General features: G+C 50.8%; 1 protein-coding gene across 2 annotated transcripts; it reads left to right on the plus strand.

Moving 5' to 3' along the window:
* The first annotated feature begins 6 nt into the window (after positions 1 to 6).
* On the plus strand, positions 7 to 20,377 carry COG8 (component of oligomeric golgi complex 8). Of its 2 annotated transcripts, none has more exons than XM_040409592.1 (5): positions 7 to 406; positions 1,509 to 1,716; positions 1,908 to 2,741; positions 9,321 to 9,489; positions 20,013 to 20,377. In XM_040409592.1, exons 1-5 carry the CDS (start codon positions 78 to 80, stop codon positions 20,168 to 20,170), a joined length of 1,698 nt encoding a protein of 565 aa, XP_040265526.1. In that variant the 5' UTR covers positions 7 to 77; the 3' UTR covers positions 20,171 to 20,377. The 2 variants fall into 2 exon arrangements, with proteins under 2 accessions (XP_040265526.1, XP_040265525.1); XM_040409591.1 differs by lacking the exon at positions 20,013 to 20,377 and adding an exon at positions 9,992 to 10,559 and having other exon boundaries at positions 9 to 406.
* Positions 20,378 to 20,852: the final 475 nt, after the last annotated feature.

Here is a 20,852-nt window from a genome sequence, read left to right on the forward strand (position 1 = left end):
GCGCACAGTCAGCCAATCGCAGCGGTGAATGTCTTCTACGTCATGTTTGAAGTCAGAGCCCGTCTACCTCCGGCGACATGGCGGCGGTGGACGTGGAAGACGAGAGCCTCCTGGCCTCGGTGTTCAGGAATAGTTTCCCGGAGAGCTGGAGGGACAGCCCGGACTACGCCGCCTACCTGCAGGAGCTGAGCTCGTTCGGGGTGGAGAAGCTGCGGCGGGAGCCGGAGAGGCTGGCGGAGGAGCGGGCGCAGATCCTGCAGCAGACCCGGGACCTGGCCTTCACTCACTACAAGACCTTCATCCGCACGGCCGAGTGCACCGAGCTCATCTACCGGGACTTCGGGCAGGTGGAGGACAATGTGTCCCGGCTGCTCGGCAAGCTGCCCGGCTTCCAGGAGAGCTGCAGGTCCTGACACATTAGGCACTACTACCCCCATCCTGTCATCTGTGTCACTACTACTCTCACCAGTGCCACTACTCCTCCCATCCTGCTGCTGTCACCTTTACCACTACTACTACTCACATCCTGTCATCTGTCACTACTACTCTCATCACCCTGCGCTCACCTGGACAACTACTGCTCCCATCCTGCTGCTGTCACCTTTACCACTACTACTCATTGTCACCTGTCGCTACTACTCTCATCACTGTCACGATTGTCAGTACCTCCCCCATTGCTGTCGCTTGTGTCACTACTACTCCCATCATGTCATATTTCTTACTACTAATCCTGATCCCATCATGTCACCTCTGCCTTTACTGCTCCTATTCCCTGCTGTCACCAGTGCCACTGCTACTCCCATTCTGCTCCTGTCATCTGTGTCACTACTACTCTCATCATCCTGCAGTAACCTATGCCACTACTCCTTCCATCCTTCTGCTGTCACCTGAACTACTAATCACATTGTTGTCACCTGTCACTACTACATTTGTCATTACCACCCCCATTGGTGTCACATGTCACTACTACTCCCATTGTTGTTGCCTGTCACCACTACTCCCATTCTGTCATATTTCTTACTTCCACCCCTAACCCCTTGCTTTCACCTCTGCCTTTACTGCTCGTATTTCCTGCTGTCACCAGTGCCACTACTACCCCCATTCTGCTGCTGTCATGTGTCACCTCTACTCTCATCCCCCCTGCGGTCACTTATGCCACTACTACTCCCATTATGCTGCTGTCATCTGTGTCACTACGTTTCCCATCCCTCTGCTGTCACATTTACCACTTCTACTCCCATCACTGTCCCATGTGTCACTACTACTCCCATCGCTGTCACTTCTACTCCCATTGCTGTCACTAGTACTCCCATCCTGTCGTATTTCTCACTACTACTCCCAACCTCTTTTCTGTTCTCTGTGCCACTACTACTCCCATTCTCTGCTCCTGTCTGTGCCAATACTACTTCCACCCCCTGCAGTCATCGCAGCGTCTGTCACTAGTACTCCTATCTTCCTACTACTCCTCCCATGATCTCTCATTGCCCTTGTTTCCTGTGACCCTGCAGGGGGTTTGTGAAGCAGGCGGAGGAGATCAGCTCCAGCCGGCGGATGAACACGCTGACCCTGAACCGGCACACCGAGATCCTGGAAATCCTGGAGATCCCGCAGCTGATGGACACGTGTGTGCGGAACGGTTACTACGAGGAGGCGCTGGAGCTGGCCGCCTACGTGAAGCGGCTGGAGAAGAAGTTCTCTGCCATCCCGGTCGTTCAGGTGGGGGCCGAGCACTTATCATATACATGCATCCTATCCCTTCACTAGTAAATGGTGTTTTCAGTTCACTGACAGCAAGCAGACATTTTGGAGTCCTGCAAGTTATTAGAGACCTGCAGAACTCTTCTTTGACGCTAGGTAATTGTGTAGAATGTCCGCCTCTCACACTGTGGTGTGCTCCTCCTCTGCAGGGCATAGTGAATGAGGTCCGCCAGTCTGCGCAGCTGATGCTGACCCAGCTCCTCCAGCAGCTGCGCAGTAACATCCAGCTCCCGGCCTGCTTGCGGGTGATCGGCTACCTGCGCAGGATGGACGTCTTCACTGAAGCGGAGTTGCGTATCAAGTTTCTGCAGGCCCGGGACGCCTGGCTCCGCTCCATGCAGAGCTCCATCCCTCAAGACGACCCGTATTTCCATCTCACCAAAACCATTGAGAGCTGCCGGGTGCACCTCTTCGATGTCATCACCCAGTACCGGGCCATCTTCTCCGACGAAGACCCCCTGCTCCTCCCACCTCCTCCTGCAGGCTCCTTGCCGGTCAGCGAAGGGGCCATTTTCCACGGTTGGGTGTTGCAGAAAGTGAGCGAGTTCCTGCAGGTGCTAGAAAGCGATCTTCAGAGAGGCGTGGGCAGTCGTCTGGACTCTCTCTTAGGCCAGTGCATGTACTTTGGACTTTCCTTCAGCCGGGTGGGTGTAGATTTCCGCGGGCAGCTGGCCCCCATCTTCCAGAGGGTCGCTGCAGAGAACTTTTCACGGGCAGCAAAGGAGGCAGTGGAGAAATTCCTGGAGGAGATGAACATGTACACGCTGATCTCCTCCACGTCAGTCCTGAGCTCCAGCATCCCACCGGGACCAGCACCTCCTGCCCAACCCGGGACCCTGCAGCCTCCAATGGTTCTCCTGGACTACCCGCCCTTGGCCTGCTTCCTCAACAACATCCTGGTGGCCTTCAATGACCTGCGACTCTGTTGTCCAGTGGCTTTAACTCAGGAAGTGACCAACACGTTGCAGGAGGCTTTGGAAAAGGTAGGTGCCCCATGTGTCATGCTCCAGAGCAGATGATGAGACTTCTCATACCCTGCCGACCAATTGGAAGCGTGATGTCTTACAAGCTGCATTTCGGAGAACTACAATTTCATTGGTTTCTGAAAATCCAATACACGTCCTATAGTTTAGATTCAGGGCATTCAGAAAGGGTCAATCCTTACGGTTTGGATTTGCATATAGACATGCTGACTGTTTCCCAATCCTGTGAGAATTGGCTGGATCAGTAGGACTATAGGAAGACATTAAAGGGCAGATTTGTACCTGTTTCATGTGCACATGGCAGCTGAAGGCATCTGTGTTGGTCCCATGTTCATATGTGCCCGCATTACCGAGAAAAATTATGATTTATATATGCAAATGAGCCTCCAGGAGCAACGGGGGCGTTACCATTACACCTAGAGGCTCTGCTCTCTCTGCAACTGCTGTGCCCTCTGCACTTTGACAGGACCAGGCAGTGTAAGCGTCATCACACCTGGCCCTGTCAATCAAACTGCAGAGGATGCGGCAGTTGCAGAGAGAGCAGAGCCTCTAGGTGTAACGGCAACGCCCACGTTGCTCCTAGAGGGTCATTTGCATATATTAAAACATCATTTTCCAACTCATCCCTCATGACAGCACAACGGGAGGTTGTTCCCTTTTGACCTTTTTGGGACAGGAAACAGAGAGGTTAAAAGGTCCCTCCCACCTTCTCCCACCAGTGTTCTTCCTGTCCCTACAGAGGATAGATGCAGAGAGGTTCCCTGGGACTAGGATCGGGGGGGGTCTGGCCTCGAATAGCCTTGCTAACACCTCTCGGGGTGGAGGTCCCTTAGCAGCCTGGAACCCACCTGGCGGAGTCCGAGCCTATCTCTGACGGCCTGGGTTCGATCATTGGGTTCATCCTCATCTTTCCTACCCTGTAAGTGGCCGTGCCAGTACCTCTTATGCGGAGGTGCCCTGGCTTGCTCCTAACCCTGATGAAGTGGGTAATGCAGCTGGTGGTTACCTGACTATGGACGGCTTTGGATTCATGGAGCTTAGATCCGCTGGTCTGGGGTTCAGCGGCTGGACGGGGCCTTGTCTCCTCTCCTTACCAACGCTCCGTATGCAAGTGCTGGCAGAAGCTGCCCGACATTGATTGGTAAGTAAACCGTGTGTTTAACCAACTGGATCGTCTCAACGGTTCTAGTTACTTTGAGACTCTGTGTGTGGATCTAAATGGGAGCTCAGAGGATAGTAGCATCTCCTGCTTCTTCAATGAGGACTGAATGAGGAGTTAAAATTGACAAGGAGCCCGAAAAAGAGAAAGAGAGATAACGCAAGCCAAGGCCGCACATCGTAAAAAATATATGATTTATTGAAAGCGCACAAAGTCCAAAACATTTAAAATTGTATACAATTATATATCCATGTGTGGACCGAAAGATCCAGCACACAATTCATGGATGGAAGGTGCCCTTTATATCTGGTAAAGAATAGACATGGATATTGCATCAAAAGATACTTATCGTATCCGTTATTAGGCAGGTAAGAGGGTATTCAATTGACAAGGTCGCAGACTTAAATCTTTTAGGTCTAGCAACCTGGCTTCGTTATGTCTGACTTGATTCCTTTATCTAGGAAAAATGTATACTGTGCCGCCTCTGTGCCCGGCGCGCCGCCTCGTGGCCTCTGTGCCCGGCGCGCCGCCTCGTGGCCTCTGTGCCCGGCGCGCCGCCTCGTGGCCTCTGTGCCCGGCGCGCCGCCTCGTGGCCTCTGTGCCCGGCGCGCCGCCTCGTGGCCTCTGTGCCCGGCGCGCCGCCTCGTGGCCTCTGTGCCCGGCGCGCCGCCTCGTGGCCTCTGTGCCCGGCGCGCCGCCTCGTGGCCTCTGTGCCCGGCGCGCCGCCTCGTGGCCTCTGTGCCCGGCGCGCCGCCTCGTGGCCTCTGTGCCCGGCGCGCCGCCTCGTGGCCTCTGTGCCCGGCGCGCCGCCTCGTGGCCTCTGTGCCCGGCGCGCCGCCTCGTGGCCTCTGTGCCCGGCGCGCCGCCTCTGTGCCCGAGCAGGTGAGTGGTAGCTCAGTCTATGGACTCTACTATCATTTGGGGAGTGGAGTCGCCTGCAAGGCCTATTCACTATCTACAGTTTAGTGCAAGCTGTATCCATGGACAATATTAATGGAAATTGTATGTAATTCAAGGAGTGCAAACATCTATGTGTAGCGGCCATGTGCTGTATAGTATATAGTATACACCTGGAGATGGTATGGGTCAGCCTGACCAGAGCACTGAACTGTAGTAAAGATCCGGGCTGGGAATTCGTCTTGTATGGATTATAGCTATCCCTTCCATGGCAGTAAATTGGTTTATCTATCTCCAAGACAACTTATGCCCAACTAAACTTTTCTCTATGTTATTCTATCTAAGGGCGCTGATGTCACGAACATTAGGGACCCAGCCTACATTGCACTTAATACCCATAACCTCAGGGGCACCTCTGTCGCCTCCGGGAAGGAGACCCCCCCTCACTGCACGCCAACTCCCGGGAGACAGAAAACGGCAATGGAGCCGGTGCGTTCCTCTGCCCACATTCACACTGACGGCCATGCTCACACAGATGAGCTGCGGTGATGTACGCTGCACAGGTCCTGTCACCTTGTGCCGCTCCTCAGTCCCTGTGTCTCCGGGCTGGTGCCATGTAAAGATCTTGTGAAACCCTTAAGGTCGCCTCTGACCTTGAAGCTATGCGGGCAGGTGGGTTCGTCTGGAGGGTTCTTTCTCCTTTCTTCTTGAGTTCATACTAGCACCTCCTGGTACAGGATCCCAAGCTCGTCCTGCACCAGTATGGAGTTAATGGTGTGCCAGTGCCGCCAGCTGGGCTCGGTTTCCTACATAAACCTTGTAGACATTCTGGAGTTAGGTGTTTATCATATTATAACAATTAAGCTCTTGGGAATGAACTGCAATGGGGGTCTACAGTACATTGTTACTGGGTGCAGGGGGGGGTCTACAGTACATTGTTACTGGACAGTACATTGTTACTGGGTGCAGGGGGGGGGTCTACAGTACATTGTTACTGGGTGCAGGGGGCGTCTACAGTACATTGTTACTGGGTGCAGGGGGCGTCTACAGTACATTGTTACTGGGTGCAGGGGGCGTCTACAGTACATTGTTACTGGGTGCAGGGGGCGTCTACAGTACATTGTTACTGGGTGCAGGGGGCGTCTACAGTACATTGTTACTGGGTGCAGGGGGCGTCTACAGTACATTGTTACTGGGTGCAGGGGGCGTCTACAGTACATTGTTACTGGGTGCAGGGGGCGTCTACAGTACATTGTTACTGGGTGCAGGGGGGGGGGCTACAGTACATTGTTACTGGGTGCAGGGGGGGGGTCTACAGTACATTGTTACTGGGTGCAGGGGGGGGGGTCTACAGTACATTGTTACTGGGTGCAGTGGGGGGGGTGCCTGCAGTACATTGTTACTGGGTGCAGGGGGCGTCTACAGTACATTGTTACTGGGTGCAGGGGGCGTCTACAGTACATTGTTACTGGGTGCAGGGGGCGTCTACAGTACATTGTTACTGGGTGCAGGGGGCGTCTACAGTACATTGTTACTGGGTGCAGGGGGCGTCTACAGTACATTGTTACTGGGTGCAGGGGGCGTCTACAGTACATTGTTACTGGGTGCAGGGGGCGTCTACAGTACATTGTTACTGGGTGCAGGGGGGGGGTCTACAGTACATTGTTACTGGGTGCAGGGGGGGGGTCTACAGTACATTGTTACTGGGTGCAGGGGGGGGGTCTACAGTACATTGTTACTGGGTGCAGGGGGCGTCTACAGTACATTGTTACTGGGTGCAGGGGGCGTCTACAGTACATTGTTACTGGGTGCAGGGGGCGTCTACAGTACATTGTTACTGGGTGCAGGGGGCGTCTACAGTACATTGTTACTGGGTGCAGGGGGCGTCTACAGTACATTGTTACTGGGTGCAGGGGGCGTCTACAGTACATTGTTACTGGGTGCGGGGGGGGGGGCTACAGTACATTGTTACTGGGTGCAGGGGGGGGGTCTACAGTACATTGTTACTGGGTGCAGGGGGGGGGTCTACAGTACATTGTTACTGGGTGCAGGGGGGGGGGTCTACAGTACATTGTTACTGGGTGCAGGGGGGGGGTCTACAGTACATTGTTACTGGGTGCAGGGGGGGTCTACAGTACATTGTTACTGGGTGCAGGGGGGGGTCTACAGTACATTGTTACTGGGTGCAGGGGGGGGGGTCTGCAGTACATTGTTACTGGGTGCAGGGGGGGGGGTCTACAGTACATTGTTACTGGGTGCAGGGGGGGGTCTACAGTACATTGTTACTGGGTGCAGGGGGGGGTCTACAGTACATTGTTACTGGGTGCAGGGGGGGGGGGTCTACAGTACATTGTTACTGGGTGCAGGGGGGGGTCTACAGTACATTGTTACTGGGTGCAGGGGGGGGTCTACAGTACATTGTTACTGGGTGCAGGGGGGGTCTACAGTACATTGTTACTGGGTGCAGGGGGGGGTCTACAGTACATTGTTACTGGGTGCAGGGGGGGGTCTACAGTACATTGTTACTGGGTGCAGGGGGGGGTCTACAGTACATTGTTACTGGGTGCAGGGGGGGGGGGTCTACAGTACATTGTTACTGGGTGCAGGGGGGGGTCTACAGTACATTGTTACTGGGTGCAGGGGGGGGTCTACAGTACATTGTTACTGGGTGCAGGGGGGGTCTACAGTACATTGTTACTGGGTGCAGGGGGGGGTCTACAGTACATTGTTACTGGGTGCAGGGGGGGTCTACAGTACATTGTTACTGGGTGCAGTGGGGGGGTGCCTGCAGTACATTGTTACTGGGCGCAGTGGGGGGGTGCCTGCAGTACATTGTTACTGGGCACAGTGGCAGTCTACAGTACATTGTTACTGGGCACAGTGGTGGTCTACAGTACATTGTTACTGGGCACAGTGGCGGTCTACAGTACATTGTTACTGGGCACAGTGGCAGTCTACAGTACATTGTTACTGGGCGCAGTGGGGGGGTGCCTGCAGTACATTGTTACTGGGCGCAGTGGGGGGTTGCCTGCAGTACATTGTTACTGGGCGCAGTGGGGGGTTGCCTGCAGTACATTGTTACTGGGCGCAGTGGGGGGGTGCCTGCAGTACATTGTTACTGGGTGCAGGGGGGGGTCTACAGTACATTGTTACTGGGTGCAGGGGGGGTCTACAGTACATTGTTACTGGGTGCAGGGGGGGGGTCTACAGTACATTGTTACTGGGTGCAGGGGGGGTCTACAGTACATTGTTACTGGGTGCAGTGGGGGGGTGCCTGCAGTACATTGTTACTGGGCGCAGTGGGGGGGTGCCTGCAGTACATTGTTACTGGGCACAGTGGCAGTCTACAGTACATTGTTACTGGGCACAGTGGTGGTCTACAGTACATTGTTACTGGGCACAGTGGCGGTCTACAGTACATTGTTACTGGGCACAGTGGCAGTCTACAGTACATTGTTACTGGGCGCAGTGGGGGGGTGCCTGCAGTACATTGTTACTGGGCGCAGTGGGGGGTTGCCTGCAGTACATTGTTACTGGGCGCAGTGGGGGGTTGCCTGCAGTACATTGTTACTGGGCGCAGTGGGGGGGTGCCTGCAGTACATTGTTACTGGGCGCAGTGGGGGGGTGCCTGCAGTACATTGTTACTGGACGCAGTGGGGGGTCTACAGTACATTGTTACTTTTTAACCTCTGTTTCCTGTCCCAAGAAGGTCATAGGGGAACAACCTCCTGTTGTGCTGGAAACCGAATTACCGGTAAGTCTAATTCCTATTTTTCTCAGCAATGCGGACACCTATGAACATGGGACCAACACAGATGCCTTCAGCTGCTAATCGCACATGTAACAGGTCAGCCGGTGTCATAGGGACAAAACTGCTGACAGATGGGCTTTTAAAGGGGATGTCCCACCATAAGACCACACATGGCCATAATAGGAAATGCCTATTCTTGTCCGCTTCCGCTGACCCTCGTAACAAAACCATGGATGCGGACAGCACATGGTGTGCTGTCCGCATCTTTTGTGGCCCCATTGAAATTAATGGGTCGGCACCTGTTCAGCGAAATAGCGGAACGGATGTGGACGGATTCATACGGCCGTCTGACCCCTTGGAGTGGCAGCACACATGCCTGACCACCACTCCGTTCTTCTAACCAGTGCAGGTCCCAGCAGTCAGACCTACACCGATCAGATATTTGTCCACTATCCTGTGGGGAGGGGATACGTTCTACACATTCTATACGTTTATAGTGGACACCCCCTTTTAAGGCCCGGTCTGTACAATGACTGGCTGCATGGCCAAAGATTGCCCCATTCACTTGCATTATTTGTGATTTAGGCAGCGCTACATGGCGATCATCGATCGGAGCCACCAAAGTCAACATGTAGCTGTTGCCTTATTCACGCGATCTTTAACGGTTTAATCTCCAGGGCATGCTGGGAGTTGTAGTTATGTAACAGCTGTTATTTGGAGGAATTTCACTTTCATAGTCGTTTTTCTTTCTTTTTTTTTTTCTTCTCCTTAGGCCGTTAAATCCATCCTGACTTTCCACCGAGCTGAAGAAGCTGCTTTCAGCCCCCAGGAACGTGAACTCTTCACCCAGTTCTGCACGGTCTTCTTGGAGGACCTGACCCCGTATCTGAACCGCTGCTTGCAGCTCCTCTTTCCTCCAGCACAGAGGGCGCAGATACTTGGTAATTTTTTTTATTTTTATGTTGGGTACTGATACTAAACTACGGCCTGGGTTCTACTCCATTGTCCTCCAGAGCTGAATTCACAATCACGCAAGCTCCTGAGCTAACCTCTAGCTGTGTGATCAGTGTCTAAACCAGGCATCGGCAACCTCTGGCGCTCCAGCGGTCCGGAAACTACAACTTCCGGAATTCTCCTTTCGACTCCATCGGAGTTACAAGAACAGATAAGCGAGTGCACATGCTGGGAGTTGTAGTTTCACAGCTGTTGGAGTGCCATAGGTTGCTGACCACTGGTCTAAATAAAGCTGGCTCCGGTGAGAAGTATCCTTATTCTTCAGGCGTAGAATGCTGCATTGCGTTTTGGAGCTCCGCTAAGCGACATGCTTGTTGACTGTTGATGCAGCTTTGGAGTCAGTATGAGGGTAAGATTAGCAGCACATGTACAAGGTTATTCAGTCCGTGCAGTGATGTGCCTCTTGTGCTCCTTCCCTGTCCCTCTCAGGTGTCGCCCCTACTCACCTCTCCCGCTACGGCGATTTGGGTTCCATCAATGTTACTCCCCTGCATGAAGCCTTGGAGGGCATATTGCCTCAGAAGGAGCCTGAAGTGATTCCCGCACCTCAGGCTGAGCTGGAGAAGTCTCAACCACCCCTGGAGAACACGAAGACAAAGGACGATGCACAGGTGGTATCGCCGGCAGCCGCGCCGGACCCCCCGGCAGGAGATGCCTGACAACTGCACCTAGTGTGAACGAACTCTAACTTGGGGATGGGGGTCTGTCCATTACCAATAGCCGCAGCGACTGACGTTTACAGTGCTATAAAATATGCGCGCATAAATTATTGATTAATTGATACTTCTACTTGGGGAAACCGCTCGTGTCCTCGCGACCAATCAGAAGTGTGACTTATGGAAAGCTGCGGAAATGAGAGCTGCAATCTGATTGGTTGTACGGAGGATCGGTTTTTCCTACGCTGCGTCTGATCCTGTCTGAAATCATTAAAATGAAATGAGACTTCTCCGTGTATAGTAGAAGAATTCTCCGTATTAAAATCTACATATTTTACGATTTTTCTGGGTTCAGTGCTCTCATTTGGTGGCCGCCCTTCATCTGCATTGGTGTGGAGCGTCGGTTTTCCTTCGCTCTTGGAGTAGGTGGAAGAGTGAACTCGCCGTTTCATTTCTCTAAACGGGGCTTGCAGAATTCCATGTGTTTGCCGCCAAAAGAACCCCATTCATATGAAGCTAACGGATATTCATTTGCAGAAAAGTGTGTGAATGGGCATCAATTGATTTCTAAGAGTGCTGTGTAATCATGGATCTGGGGGCATTTACTTAAAGGGGTTTTCCGACTTTTTATATTGATGACCTGTTCTCCAGATAGGTCATCAGTACCCGATTGCCGGGGTTCAGAAAACCCTTTTAACCTCTCCCTTTTTATACCATTGCAGTCTATGGTAAAACCACTATGTTCCTATTAAAGGGAATCTGTCAGCAGTTTTAACCATGCTAAACTGCTAACAGCACAAGTTGGAAAGGGGTTGGAGAGGGCAGAAGCAACATACCTTGCCACATCCCACGCCACTTTGGGACACGCACCTATCTCTAGAATACAGCGTCCACAGTCCACAGTGTGGCTGCCCTCTATTAATTTCTATGGGATTGCGCAAAATAGCCGAGCAACGCTCTCGGCTGTTTTCAGCGCTCCCATAGAAATGACTGGTGGTTGGCTGCGCGTGTGCGGTGCGATTTTCTTCTATTTGGGAGCTTCGTTCTAGAGATGGGTGCGGGTCCTACCTGATGTTGGTGGCATATCCTAGTGCTATGCCACCAGTGTTCTAGGTTAGACATCCCCTTTAAGTGTTGCAGCTACTGAAGACTGATAAGGATGTAAGGGCACTTTCAGGAGCTCTGCGCCTCCAACGTTCATTGCTTCTGCTCCCATATGCTTTCTATAGATCCGTAATCCTCGGAGCCGATGGTATAGAGCGCTCAGATCTGCCCGTTAGTTGACCTTATCCTCTTTAAGGGCTTACACAAGACTGTATATTTCTTCAAGTCAATGGGGCTGTTCATACGTCTGTAACGGATTCCAGTGCCTGATCCAAGAATCTCGCCGCAGGTCCTATTGTTGTCCATCTTTGCGGATGAGAATAAGAAGAAATGGAAAACACAGGAAAACTCTCCGTTTTTCAAGGATCTGTTTTTTTGCGTATTGAACACCAGACACGGCCGTATACATGAGGCATTTAGGCCAGTTTTAGATGTGATGGCGGCATTTCTTGGACCGACCGCGGCTCGGCTGACCTGATCTCATTGCATCGTAGTGATCTGTGATGCTGTGCGTTTCAGCTTAGCTGTAGGTCCTCTGTCCCTTTAGGGCTCATGCACACGACTGTATGTATTTTGCGATCTGCAACAAAAACGGAACGGAACAGCTGGCCCCTAATAGAACAGTGCTATCCTTCTCCGTAATGTGGACAATAATAGGACACGTTCTATTTCTTTGTGGAACGGACATATGGAAAGCCATGGAAGTGAATGGTTCCACATACCGTCCGCAGAAAAAAATGGAACAGACTTGGAAAGAAAATAAGTTTGTGTGTATGAGCCCTGACCTATAGTATGAGTACGGCTCAGCCAAGCCTTGGTCCTTCAGATCCCGCGGTCGTCAGACGCAGAGTTCTACCCGGATCGCGCCCCGTCATCTGAAGTCTGTTCGTTTAGCTCCAATGAGAGAAAATACTTTGGCAGCTGGTCACCCGCTATTTGGGATAAATTACCCTCCCAACCATTTTCACATATTGTACATGTAATATCTTAAAGGGGTTGTCCGGGTTCATAGCTGAACCCGGACATCCCTCCATTTTCACCCAGGCAGCCCCTCTGATTTGAGCATCGGTGCAGTTCATGCTCTCCTTTGCCCTGCGCTAAATCGCGCAGGCCAAAGGCATTTTTTAGGAGTTCCGGTGACGAACCGGGCCCTCCATAGGGCTGCCAGGAACCCCGATGATGTCACCGCCACTGACGGGTGGGCTTTAGCGCTGCCCTAGCCAGTAAAATGGCTAGGGCAGCGCTAAAGCACGCCCGTCAGAGCCGGTGACGTCACCGAACACACTGCCGGGCGAAAGCTTCCGCCCAGCAGTGTATTGTAAACAAAAGAGCCCATACCCTGTGCGATCCAGCGCAGGGCAAGGCAGCGCATCAGAGCATCAGGGGGGCTGCCTGGGTGAAATTATGGGTATGAACCCCCTTTAAGGCTGTTTTTTTTTTTTCTGCTAAAACCAGCAAAATGCGAAGTCTAAGCTTATCTTTAGGCCACATTCAGATGTCATTCTTTACGCCATGAACAAATCCGCCGCAGTATTCACACGCCGGCTGTTTGCTGCGGATGAACTCTGCATCCGTTTTGCATCTGAATCTGCACGTAAGACGTGGATTTTCTTTCCGGCAGATTTGTCCATGGTGTAAAAGTATTCGTAAGGGTACGTTCACATGGCAGTGTAGTTTATGCAGATCTCGCTGCGTTTTCGCCCCAAAATCCACATGTGTTGGGGCGCATTCACACGACCATAGCGTTTTGCGGATCCACAGAACACAGATACTGGCTGTGTGCGTTCTGCAATTTGCGGACCACACATGGGCGCTACCATAATAGAAAAGGCCTATTCCTGTCACCATAGCGGACAAGAGTAGGACACGCTCTATCTTTTTTTCTTTTTTTTTTGCGGCGTAACAGAACCACGGATGTGGACCGCACGCTGTGTGCTATCTGTATCTTTTGTGGCCCCGTTGAAATGAATGGAAACGGATGCAGACTCGCGTGTGAATGAGCCCTTACTTGTAGATTTTGCCATGGATGAAATCTTAACTGAAAATCGGCACAAACAATTGACCTCCTGCAGATTTTAAAAATTCCCACCACTGGTCAATTTCCGCATTGGAATTGTATATATGATATTTTAAAGATCCCATCTACTTATCTGGCGCTGTGTTTCCCTGGGGATTGTCCAAGCGTAATATACACCGTGCACACATACCCGAATACTGCCCAAGTGTTAGCACCCATGTTACCGCTACCTCTACTGACTTAGTTCACCATAGGATCCTATGGGACAGATTCTGTTTCAGTATCAGTCAGGGACGGGGCTGCGTTACAGTCGACTGCATACAGCTTAAAGCTCATGCACGCGACCGCGCTCGGCCCGAGAAACACGGTTCATTCATCGGCCGCGTCTCTGCTGACCTGACTGGATCGTAGTAATTTATGATACAGCCAGTTCATATGTGATTGCGGGGCTATTGTACTGTACTGACAGGATGATGGGAGTACTCTGTAATAGCCTTGCGATCGGATCCGATATAGACTGTATCGTAAAGGACTATGATGTAGTCACTTGGGGTCGGGGGAGCCGCGCACAGCCTTGGAGATGAAGCCGATCGCTGTCGTGTGCATGAGCCCCTAACCCTTATTCCCACAAAAGGGAAAAACGGCCCTCGACAATAACGGGCTATGGATGTATTCAGACCTTTTTTTTAATGGACCGCCAAACAAAAAATAGCACATTTTTGTCCATTTTCACGGCACTGCAGCCTCCATGCGATTCAGCGGGGCTGATTTTCAGAAATGCATCCGTGGAAATTGTACTGTTTTGCCGCTTTCAAGGTTCGTATTTTCATTGCCGTCGTGCCGCCTGAACACACTGCGGAATATGTGCGGTTTTTCCGAGCTGAAAGTGTAAGAGATTAGACAATTCTCATGTAAACTTTTTGCTTTTTTATTTCCATGTGGAAATTGACCGGCCGTGCGGTTTCCAAATCTTCACCATGTCAATTATGTTGGCGGTTTGCTGCGTATTTCACCTTTTTCAATGGAAGGTTGAGATCGGAGGAAAAAACGCATAAAATCTGCACCAAAAACCACAATTAGAAATTGCAATTTTTGGTGCGGATATGCTGCAGAAACGCACGGAAATTCGTGTGAATCATATGTGCGTTCACCCACACCCGTGTGGCAGTCGGGGCTCATTCACACATAGGCGGGCACCGGCCGTGTGAACCCCGCATCACGGATGTGGACCCATTCACTTGAACGGATCCACAATCCGGAAGGTCGGTATGGAACTCCGTAGCGCTTCCGTGGGGTTTCTCTCCGTGCCTCCGCACCACAATTTTTTTTTATAAAACAAGTTCTATTTTTTTTGGCGGTGCGGATGGATCACTGGATCCGTCGCGGCAGCTGCATGGATGGTGTCTGTGCATTGGGGACCACAAACTGCGACTGGCCAAACAACGGCCGTGTGAACCGTAGCATAGGGATAGGATGATGATGGCGCTTCAGAATAGCGTGTGGTGTATTTTACCGCCGTGAATTTGGCTGCAGCAAATCTACCACAAAAGAAAATTACATTTTGCGGTGGATTTGTTGTAAACAAATCCGTGGCAGAAAAAAAAGAAAAAGTGTGGAACGCTAAAACGTGGCTGCATTAGGCCTGTCACAATGTGGCCTTACACAGAAAATTCCTTTGTTTTTAATGCAATTAAACCGTACGATTAATCCTCCACAGACAAGCCGGAGCAAAACCAACCAATCAGACCCCTTCTTTCATTCTGCAACCAGTACTGGGGAAATGTAAGCTGCAATCTGATTGGTGGGCAACACAGATTTTTTTTATTTTATTTAATTCTAATTGTATCCAGCTTTGGTTTTCATTCTGACAGCCCCTAGAAGGAGAACCTCTGCCCCCAAACCACACAGCTGGCAATTATCTCCTCAGACGGGCGGTGGAAAAGCGAGGAAAACACCCGCGTCCCTATAGGACACATTGACAGAGCGACAAACTCCTCACAGCACTGGCGGAGGAGACGGGACTACATTTCCCGGCATGCCTCGCGCGATGACGTCAGAGGAGCGCGCCGCGGCGCAGTGTGGGCGCTGCACAGGTGAGCGGTGTGTGTCAGGGTCAGTCTGAGGAGGGGGTTTCTTCAGGGTTCTGTATTTCCTCTGCAGGTAGGTGCACATGAGGCCAGGCAGAGGGGCAGTACATGACTGACCCCCCTATGCACATACACGTGGTATGGGGTCACCCCTGTAATGACACCACATTGAGGGGGCTTCCATAGGACAGTCTGAGAGTCTCCAGGTGTAATTAAAAAATGAGATGTATTAAGACTGGCGCCATTTTTCCACACAGCATGACCCCCCCCCCCCTTTCTAAATATTTGATCATAGACCTTAGATTTTTACGGCTGTGACGATTTCCAGCGTCGGCCAATACCCGGATCAGACATTTTGGAATTTCCTTTCTGATCCTTTGTTTCCCGACAGATAAGAGGCATCTGTGACAGCCCCTTATCTCCCCCCCTTCCTTGGTAATGAACCGTTTCGGTGCGTACAGACGACGGATTTTTCATCAAGTGCATGGACTAGTGTGACCCCATTAAGTGGTCGCCCAGGGCAACGGTGTTCATTTGATAACTGAAAGTCCACGAGCGTATGAAATCTACGGGTCGCGGTTCGTGGGCAGATTTCGGACGGTCCGAGAAGCCCTCAGGCTCCGTTCACGCAGCAGAGCAGTTTTCGCTGCATATCCGCACTGAAATCTTCACGCGGTTCATTGCCGACTGACGTAGATTTGCCCCAGAGTCGATTCTTCCCATTGCAGAGGGTGAAAATCTGCACAAACGGTTAAAATGCTGCGGATCTCAAAATCTACACGGATAAAAACATGCCTAATACCCTCCGCGTGCATATACCTTAAAGGGGTTGTCCGGGGGCCTAGATATTGATGATTAGGGATGAGCGAACTTCAAGTTTTGAAGTTCGGGTCTATGCTGAATTGCGTTACGGATTCCGTTAGCAAGGACCGTAACGCAATTCCATGACGGAATGCTTTTGGAGTCCTCTCCTGCATAACAGAAAGTGGACGGATCCGTTATACTGGCCATAGACTTCTTAAGGCGAATGCAACCATAACGGAATCCATAACGCCATTCACCATATATACTTGAAGTTCTCTCATCCCTATTGATGATCTATCCCCAGTATAAGCAATCAATATCAGATAGGTGGGGGGTTAGCTGTTTTGGGCAGCCACTGGCCCTGGAAGCAGAAGGTTTCATCCTCTTTAAAGGGGTTGTCCCAAGTTATAAACGTACGCCCCATCATCTGCGGGACAAGAAAGTAGGCTTCCCACATTGGGGGGGCGGCGGTCTTTCCAGCGGGTCTTAGGCCGAATGCACATGGACGTGAGTGGTCCGTGGTATCCCGGCCTGGCATCCTGCTGAGAGCAGGAGCGCACGGCGTCATTGGTTGCTATGACGCCGTGCGCTTCATGCCACCACTGCAGTACAGTAATACACTCGTAGGATCTATATTACTGTACTGCAGCGGCGGCACCAAGCGCACGGCGTCATAGCAACCAATGACGCCGTGCGCTCCTGCTCTCAGCAGGATGCCAGGCCGGGGTTCCACGGTCGTGCAAATTCGGACTTACGGCGGTAAAGGGCTGGTGTGAAAACCGGAGCAACATTTCAAGAATTCTGTTCAGAGATGCACCAAATTTCTCAAATGGCAGCTAATCAGACCGCTGCAAAAGGGACTTCAAAAACTGCCGTCCCGAGTTTCCCCCAATGTCTGATTGATCAGTTGCTTTCTTTTAGCAGATGAGGCGACCATGTTGTCTTCAAGGAGCTGCAGAGTCTTCGGTCTCCTCCTGTCCCATTACTCTCATAGTTTCGGTGGTGTCCAGCCTTTCCGCGTCTGCGCCTCCTGGACTGGAGTGAAGAAGCGCAGTTACTGGAGGTACCTGAAGAGGTCTATCCTGGGGGCCCCCTCCCCACCTTACAAGCGGGTGACTCAGACGGGAGATCCGGTTTTGCGGGTCAAGACTCAGACGGTTCCCCGAGACCGCATCTCGCACCCCGATACTCAGGTTGTTCTGAAGCGAATGGTGCAGCTCCTGAAGTCCTGTGGTTGTGTGGGACTAAGTGCCCCTCAGTTGGGGGTCCCTCTCCGCATTATAGCTTTGGAGCTCCGAGAAGAGATGTGCCAGTTGGTGCCCCCTGATGTGCGGGCGCAACGTGAGATGGATCCTTTCCCACTCAAGATCTTTATTAACCCCGCTATGCGTATTCTAGACTCCCGAAAGCTGAGCTTCCCAGAGGGCTGCAGCAGCATCCATGGATTTTCAGCAGTCGTGACCCGGTACCACGCCGTGGAGATATCAGGTGACATATGTGTATAAAGGGACATTTACATAAAAATGTGGAAAAAAGGGAGGCAAACGTGATTCAATGGCAAGGATAAAGCCACTGGTTTACATTTCGTTTCAACGTGAATTCAAAGCTATGAGAATAAGATAGGCTTAAGTGAATACTAAGCAGTGATACTATACATAAAAGATATGTACTATATGTATATACAGACCGATCACATACAGCTTTGGGCGCATTCACGTCACTGTTTTCCGTTCTTCTGATTTGTCGGAAGGAGATAAAAAAAAACAAGAACGGATCTGTTATTTTGAACATCCGTTATGATCAGTTTACATCCGTTTTTTTTCCGTTCCTTTTGAGACTCGTTATTTTAGATTGGAGAAAAAGTGTTGCTCGCAGGACTTATTCTCCTGTCTGCCATAATGGAAGGAACTGATGCAAACTGATCCCTTTTTTTTTTTTTCTGTACTTCTGATGGATCAAAAGAACAGAAAAGAAAAAGGTGATGTGAATGCGCCCTTAAAAGTAAGTAACAATCACTGTCGATCAATGCTATCAGTAGAGCTAAATCCCGTTACGCTCCCTCCAAAAAGGGTTATGGGATCGTCCAACTTCAAATAGTGTTGTTTTTTTTTTGTTTGTTTTTTTATAAATAGCGGCAGGACCTGTTGCTCCCCAGCGCTCAGTCCATGGGTCCACTCCGCTTCGATCCCTACTAGGGATGAGCGAATTGACTTCGGATTGAACATCCAAAGTTTATTCGCATAAAACATATTTCTAATACTGTACGGAGCAGGAGCTCCATACATTATTAGAATGTATTGGCTCCGATGAGCCAGAGTTATTGCTTTGCGAAGTCTCGCGAGACTTTGCGCAATAACTTCATAAATTTGTACTGTAAAAAAAACGGGTTCTGAACTCAGGTACCACTTGGAACCGAACCAGAGTTCGGGAAATGTTTTTTTACAGTATAAATCAATTCCTGAAGTTATTATGCAAAGTCTCACAAGACTTCGCAAAGTAATAACTTCGGCTCCTGCTCCATACAAGTATTAAAACGAAGTTTTATGCGAATCGACTTTGGATGTTTCATCCGAAGTCGATTCGCTCAGCCCTAGTCCCTACCTGTAAACTACTGGCACACACATGGGTCATGTGAGCCACTGCGGTCATGGACTGGCCACAGCAGTGTGATGTTTCTCCCAAGTGACACGTGGCCCCTTTAAAGGGGACTGCCAGTTCAGTAGCCTCAGACATGGAGGGAACACTGTGGTCACTGGGGATTTTAGGGTGCGGCCACACATGCAGGTTGTTTGTTTTTTGCTTTAAAAACTATAAAAAATCAGGAGTCAGTGATAAAAGGACAAAGTAATAAAGGGGTTGTCTGAGATGGTTAAAAATCTTTGACAAGCCCACAAATGGTCTAATTTTTTTTTTATATTCACCTCTTTCTCCAGCGCTGCCAGTCCTGGTGACAGGTCAGTATACGGCATGTAACCACTGCAGCCAATCAATGGCCCGGATAATGCCACGAACCGCCGATGCCCCATTGACTACAATGGGATCCAACCGCTTTCCTCCACAATGATGGCTTTTGGCCGGGCAAAAAGCCGAAAGAAAGCATTTATGCTGGAAAGCGTCTGGATCCCACTGTAGTCAGTGGGGATCCGGTGCTTTGCTGCATTATCCAGTTGTGGTGATGTCTGGCAAACTGTTCCTCTGCCGGATTTCATAATGCAGATGTGAACATAGGCTTAGCCACCAGTGCATGTATTTTGCCCGGGTTGCTGTGCGTGGGACGCCGAGGTTAATGGCACTGACAAACCAGGAGCTGATTTGCTAAGACCTGGCGCACTACTTGGCCTCTCATCCTCAGGGGATTAGATTTATCAAAACTGGTGTAAAGGAAAACTGGCTTAATTTCCTATATCAACCAGAGTCCATCTTTTATTTTTTCAGAGGCGTAAGGGCTCTTTCACACAAGGTGTCCGTTGCGGGAATCAGGCTCCGTGTGAGAGAGGGATCATGCGTTCTGGACTTAGGAAGCGCACGGCGTTATCATGATTGTCAGTATGATTCCGTTACAGAGAGGCGCACAGCATTGTCACCCATGATAAAGACATGCGCTTCCTAAGTTCAGAACACACAATACTTCTCTCATACGGAGCGTGATTCCCGTAAGGAGCCTATTAGCGGGTGAAAGGTATGAAATTGTTTTTTTACAAATCTAACATCCATCTAGTTTCAGTTATTTGACTGCTACCCTGGGCTTGCATTCACGGTGTATCTTCTGTTTCCATCTCTAGGCCTGAACGAGAAAGGAGAAGACACCAGCTGGAAGGCACAGGGCTGGGCGGCCCGGGTTGTCCAGCACGAGATGGACCACTTGGACGGAGTCCTTTATGTAGATAAAATGGATCCTCGGACCTTTGTGAATGTAACCTGGATGGAAGTTAATGACTGAAGTAAATTCCTTACCTTTTGCACGGCTGTTGTGAATCTGATGAATGTAGGCTGCCCCCTTGTGGTAGGAGGAGTTAATACAATTTGTAGACAGTGAAATAACGGTTCAGAAAGGTAGAATCAGGACGGGGTATTTTCCTAATAGAATTCCCACCGCGGCCTGCTTCTCCAGACTTTGCAGGTAACAGATGCATCACCCACTATGAACATATTTTTAGGTGTCATTTTAACTTTAAAGGAGTCGTCCCGTTTGCACTGGTATGGGGTATCAATATCCGATATGTACAGGTCCCACTCCAATCTTGAGAGCGGGCGCTGCTGTGAATGGAGAGTAAGCTGCCCGTACGTGGCTTTCTCAGTTTACTGCCATGTCCCATAGAGGTGAATGAAAAGGGAGGGGGGTTGCGCATGCGCGGTGTGCTCTTCATTCACAATAGGCCATAAATGTCCTGATGGGAGAGTACTCCCTTTAAGGACCCCCTCCCCCTCCTCACACAGCCTTAGATCTAAATACTACAGTTAGGCTACTTTCACACTTGCGGCAGAGGATTCCGGCAGGCAGTGCCGTCAAAACGTATGCAAACTGATGGAATTTGTCAGACGGATCAGAATCCTGATCCCTCTGACAAATGCATTGAAATGCCGGATCCGTCTCTCCGGTGTCATCCAGAAAAACGATCAGG

This window comes from Bufo bufo, chromosome 10 (genome assembly GCF_905171765.1).
Source record: "Bufo bufo chromosome 10, aBufBuf1.1, whole genome shotgun sequence".
Taxonomy (NCBI): domain Eukaryota; kingdom Metazoa; phylum Chordata; class Amphibia; order Anura; family Bufonidae; genus Bufo; species Bufo bufo.